The sequence below is a fragment of the Giraffa tippelskirchi genome, chromosome 13 (genome assembly GCF_054371585.1).
Source record: "Giraffa tippelskirchi isolate mGirTip1 chromosome 13, T2T-mGirTip1v1.2.pri, whole genome shotgun sequence".
NCBI classification, from domain to species: Eukaryota; Metazoa; Chordata; class Mammalia; order Artiodactyla; family Giraffidae; genus Giraffa; species Giraffa tippelskirchi.
Genome location: NC_137287.1, coordinates 103,288,828 through 103,294,827, shown reverse-complemented (window position 1 = coordinate 103,294,827; position 6,000 = coordinate 103,288,828). Strand labels below are relative to the sequence as shown.

The 6,000-nt window shown below is 39.8% G+C and overlaps 1 protein-coding gene across 32 annotated transcripts in view; it reads right to left on the bottom strand.

Annotated features, from left to right (window-relative positions):
* Positions 1-1,304: 1,304 nt before the first annotated feature.
* The window catches only part of TPX2 (TPX2 microtubule nucleation factor), a 50,753-nt gene continuing 46,057 nt past the window's right edge, over positions 1,305-6,000 (bottom strand). For 19 of the 32 annotated variants that reach the window (XM_081559489.1, XM_081559496.1, XM_081559517.1 and 16 more), the window contains 3 exons: positions 4,498-4,609; positions 3,707-3,894; positions 1,305-1,801 (listed from right to left, as the gene is read on the bottom strand). In XM_081559489.1, coding sequence (XP_081415615.1) covers positions 1,691-1,801; positions 3,707-3,894; positions 4,498-4,609 — 411 coding nt within the window. In that variant the 3' untranslated portion in view covers positions 1,305-1,690. Of the gene's footprint in view, positions 1,802-3,706; positions 3,895-4,494; positions 4,610-6,000 lie in introns of all 32 variants that reach the window. The other 13 variants (XM_081559503.1, XM_081559502.1, XM_081559508.1 and 10 more) reach the window with 2 other exon arrangements.

Here is a 6,000-nt window from a genome sequence, read left to right as displayed (position 1 = left end):
TTGTTTATTGTCTGTCTCCCTTCTAAAAGGTAACCTCCATAAAGTCAAGGTCTTCTATTTCTGTTCATTGCTTATATGCCCAGAGACTAGACAATGCCAACATATATATAACTAGCACCAAATCAATCTTTCGTAAGTGAACTACACAAGCTGTTATGGACTATACACCACATATCCCTAGGAAACGAGCAAAAGAACTACACTTTGTATCAGTCTGTGAGCCTTCAGGAGACCCAGGGATCTGCAAATTACACCTCGCTTTGTTGCCCATCACTAAATCTGCAATGGACTGTAGATAATGCTCACCAAATGAATAAACAAAAGGAATATGAAATAGATCCAAAATGATATATACTGCCTAGGACTGACTGGCCTTTAACTTGTGGCACAGAAGTAAGACTGGTACAGAGTAAGAGTTCATAAATGATATCAAGTCTAAAAGAAAATAAACTATTTCACATGAACCTAGCAAATTCTGTGCCAACAGAATACAAGGACCATAGATATGATTACCCTAATTTTTATCTTCAAGGAATAACATAATTTTAGTTATCCACATCTCTACTAGTTTGTAAACAAGTCCAAGTAACTCAGTGGTTTACCTGTTCTACTAGAGATATATACATTAAGAAATATGTGGGAGGCACAAAGAAGGAAGTTATCATCCTTACCGGACGAAACCAGATGGTCAAGGAAAGATTTATGAGAAAGATTTCATAAGGAAGAGTTTACCAGATGAGAAAAAACACGTTTGAAGAAGGCACAGTCCGTTTCGAAGGAATAACAGGCTTCCAGAGTCGTTCCTAGGAGGGAGTTAACAAACAATGGAAGGATTCTGACAAAGGACAGAAAAGAGCACTTTGCTTTAAGGACAGAGACTGCTTTTAAAAGCTCCTGGACTCTCCTCTCAAAGTACCCACTTCCCCAATAAGATGTGACCTCTAAAGGGGCTCAACAGATGTAGAAACATCAAATAACAAAAAATCGGGGCTGGGGGCAGGGAGGGGAAAGACAAACTTTTATTCCAGTCCAGGTCACTGGAAGACTTAACACATGTACTGCTCAGCATTCTGTTATCATAGGCACCAACAAGGGAAGAATCTGCCTGAACAGCAGACCTGCCTGAAGCCGGCTGATGGCTGCTGTGAGATTCTGGTCAGTCAAGTCTCTTTCTCATCAGGGGGTTCATGAGGCTTCCCCACTCATAGTAATGGGCTCCTTAACTCTAAATTCATTTTGCACAGAGAAGAGGAAAGAATCTGACAAGAATCTGATGGTTCCATTTAATCCATGACTTAAATCTCTCAGTATTTAACTATGTTTATTTTACGATTAAAATAGAAAAAGAGAGGTGGGATAAGGGCAATAGAAATTACACTGCGCTGATACAGAGGCTTAAATTCTAGTCAGAATTAAGGTCCATACTGAAGGTCAACCATCATACTGATGGTTCCAAAGAGTCTGGTTGAGACATACATGAGTTGAGTCTCATTATTAGCCACAAGAATATAGGAAAACAACTCTCAATGAAATCGGGAGTCCACACTTATCAGGCATGCTCTGTCAGGCATGAGTAGGAAAAAGCCTGGAGAAATGGATTCTCTCTATGCCCCCATGACAAAGGTGGCTCCTGGTTTGATGGAAAAAGCAGCTCAGGTTCCCAGATGGTGTCCGCAGCTCAAAGCCAAGTTTAGCAGTGGAATCGGGTAGAGAACTTTGGTGAGACAGGCACAGTCAGGGGCTGGTCACTGGACTTGACTTCCACACCCTGGTATCTTCGTATTGGATTTGCTTTGTGCACCTGCAGAGAAAAATGCATTTTCCATTGATGAGGATGTAAGAGAACTACACTTATGGGTGTTTTTATTTTTCTTGAGAACATTTTTGTATAGTATTCAACATCCCAGTCACTAATTAAGAGAAGGGGGAAAAAGGCAACACAGTTTAGCATGAAAGCATTAAGAACTCTGGAGCCCAAGTAGATTTCATATCCATTATTTTTTTAAAGATTTTTTTTTTTTTTAATGTGGACCATTTTTAAAGTCTTTATTGAGTTTGTTACAATGTTGCTTCTGTTTTTCATGCTCTGGTTTTTTGGCCATGAGGCATGCGGGATCTTAGCTCCCCAACCAGGGACTGAACCCTCACCCCCTGCACTGGAGGGAGAAGTCAGCCACTGAACCACCAGGGACGTCCCCCAAGTAGATTTCTATTCTGGTCTTGCTGGATTCCTCAGAGTGCACCTATCTCTAGTCTGACTGTTCAGTACTGGGGTATAATGGGGCTTGTACTCAATTACATCAGAGGAGTTACACCTTAAGAATCTGCCAGAGTCCAATCTTAAGCTTACTGAATCTTAAAGCAAACAAACAAGCAAACAAAAAACTAGGAAGCACTGCTGGGAGAAGGCATGGTCTCATCCATTCTTAACCCTGAATTAAACCAGATTACCAAAGAGCTCTTACAATATGGATAAACACAAGAGGCAGGACTCAAGCGGTGAAGAAAAGTCAAAACACTTGAGGCTGGCTTTGTGAGTATATCTGGACTGAGGATTATATATATATATATATTTTATCTAATTAGCAAATGGTAGCTTGGTTTTGTCAAGAAGCTATTCCCTTTAATAGTTTGTCCCTAGAGCCTTCCTTGGCATTGTCACCTCTACCAACAGCTATATCAACTGCTGGCTTAGCTATTTTAGACAGAATCTCAATAACTTCTGTATTCCCACAGTCATCCTTTTATTACACTAAGCATTTGAAGTTCCATCTAAAACTTCCCTGATTAATGCAGTTCATGTGGCTTGCTACCATCTTAGGGAAAGGGTCCTTAAGGTGAATTAAGCTTTCTTTCTGGGTAACTAATATTTAAATCATTATCTAGTGATAGCATGGAAGGTCACCTGAACTGATATGCACTATAACTCCAAGGAATCTGAGTCAAGTATTTCAAGGAAAATGAAAATACAGTTGTCACACAGCTCCCATGCCCTTCCTTACCTATATATTCTAATTGTAAAACACACTGGTTTCCTTATTATTCCTTAAGCCTTAAGGCAATGATAAAAATAAGTTAAATAAAGAGTCCTGGGACTTCCTTGGTGTTACAGTGGATAGAAGTCCCCCTGCCAATGCAGGGGACACGGGTTCGATCCCTGATCTGGGAAGATTCCACATGCCGTGGCACACAACTACTGAGCCCAAGTGCTGCAACTACTGAAGCCCATGGGCCCAGAGCCCACGCTCTGCAACAAGAGAAGCCACCATAATGAGAAGCCTGCGCACAGCAAAGAAGACCCAGCACAACCAAAAACAATTTTTTTAAAAAGTCCTACAAATGTGTTATTGTACACTGGCATAGCATGTGATGTTCTCTTTAGGAAGAAATTCTGACTGAATCTAGGATCAAAGACAAATGCATTTTTTAAAATAACTAGTTTGTTTATATCTCTCAACCATGATAAGTTTTGCAAGTGACAGGTTGGTTCCCACAAAGGGCCAAAATTATAGTATAAACTTAGGAGATCCATGGATCACAATATACACATCTTTAGCCTCATTCACGTGTCAACTTTGTCACCACCCTTGGTTTGTGTGACTTCTTGGTTTCACTCATCTTTGATGGCGTCCTTGGAGGCCACCTTAGATCCCTTCTGGAACAAGGCAAGGTACAGATAAACAAAACAGATGCAATCATGGGTTACCAGCTCTTTCCGTAGTCTGGCCAACTCCTCCTTCTGCTGCTCTTCCTCCTGCTGCCTGGCTTCCTCTAGCTGCTGGGCTTTCAGGGCCTCCACCTCAGCCATTCTTTTCTCCAGCTCCTGCCGCTCCTTGGCTCTCTTCTCTGTCGCCAGCTGAAAAGGTTCCTGAACTAGAGAACCAGAAAGGCCCTCTGAGTACAGAAACAGAGAGAATATTGGTGCACAAGCATGACTTGCAGAACCCTAGCCCCATAGACCCAGCAAGTGTACAGAGAAGCATGGCAACAGAAAGGAGGAGCTCAAAGGAAGCCCAAGGGGGAGAAAGGTGAAGTACACCACAACAAAGAGTCCTCAAATTTTCAGGGTTGTAAGGACACCTATAAATCATCTAATTAGGAGAAAAGCAAGACCCATACAGATAGTGGCTTGTTCAAAATTACATAGTGACTGTGAGACAGATTTAGGAGAAGAATCCCACTTTTCTAGAAACGCAGCTCGGTTCTTAAAGGAATCAAATGTTTTCTATCTAAGACTAGCTTTAGGGTAAAGTCCAGAAAGCAGTCCTGGCTCTTCCCTCCTTACTTGCTACTCTCTGGGTTGGGAAATAAAACTGTTGAAATGCCAGCTGCCTCCACCCAGGCACTGTTCTGCTACATTCAACAAACATATAGGGGAGAAATGCTAGATCTCTACAGGCAAATGCTTCTGGTTGACACAGCATTGTACTGACACAACTCAGTCCTAGGAAGTCTCAAAATTCTTACCCAATCCCTCAAGAACACATAAAATACTACCGATAACGGATTTTTTCTCTCGCTTAGGAACAAAGGGCTCCTGGGAGATGACAGTGTTTGGACGAGCCTTGAAGCAAGCTGCTTCTTTCTGCTGTTTTAGTTCTTCGTCCAGCTGTAAGAAAGAAAATCTGTCAGACAAGCAACCACCAACTTTCCATAATTACCACCTCAATGACTCAAGTTTGAATTTTTCTGAACTGTTTCATTTATAAAGACAGCAGGTGATTATTGATCAATACCATGGGAACACAATGAGCAATATCCAGACTGTAAAACCTAGATAGGACAAACAATCCCATTTACTCAACATAAAAATGCACACAGAGCAGCCTATAGATGAAAAGGGATTTAGAGATATATCAAACAAATATAAAATACAGACCTTTTCCGAATCCTGATTTGAACAATTCAACTGTTTTAAAAATGAGAGATAGGGTATATATGAATGCTACTTGTCACTATTAAGAAATTACTGTTAATCTTTTTAAGTGTGATAATAGCATTGGAGTTATGAAATTCTTTTAATCCTTACATTTTAAAGTTACACACTGAAGTATTTTTGGATAAAATGAGATGGCACCTAGGATTTGCTTCAAAATAATCTTGTGTAGGCAGAAATATCCAGTATAGAGATGAGTAGGTAGAAAGTTAGATGAAATAAGATTTTTCATGTTTTGAGCACTAGAAAACAGGGTGACAGGTTCATGGAAGTTCATTATTTATTCTTTCTATTATATATGTCTAAAAAACTTTAAAAATATTTTTATTATGGAAAATACCCCCCACATTCTATGTCATGATTGCTTTCAAAGCAACAGCCCTAAGTTCTCCTAGAGAACAGTGCCAACAATGGGCCTAGATTTAGTAACTTAATCAATCGTATCTCTTGGGCTTCAACAGGGGTGACTTTCTACAAAGATCAAGCCAGAGCCCCTTTTGGACAGACACCAAAATAAGAGATAATATCAATACTGACAAACTTAGGGATTCAGGAGATTTTTTTTTTCCAGACAAGGCAGGATTAGATCCCAACTAAACCAGCCAACAACTGATTAACTGTTTTAAAGCACCTATCATCTATAAAGAGCAAATAGCACACTATGTTGAGAAAACATACTCTATTGAGAATCTATTCTTACCACAGGTTCTTATCAAAGCACCAACAGAAAAAAGTGAATATTTAATGAACAAGTCCAATAGATGAAATAGATGAGATCTTTAAGAATCTCCTATCACAAAAAAAGTCTATCAGCTCTCATATTCTCCAGATAACCACTTACAAACTTAAGCTTGCAGACCAAATTCAGCTTGCAATGTCTTTTTGTACAGCCCTTAGGCTAAAGATGGTCTTTATATTTTTAAAGGGTTGAAACACACATGTGACAGAGACCATATGTAAACAACACAATCTATAACACTTAATATATGGTATTTTATAGAAAAAGTTTTCTGACCCCTGACTACAGTGAGAGTCCCTAAAACAATCCAGTATGTTAGTTTCCA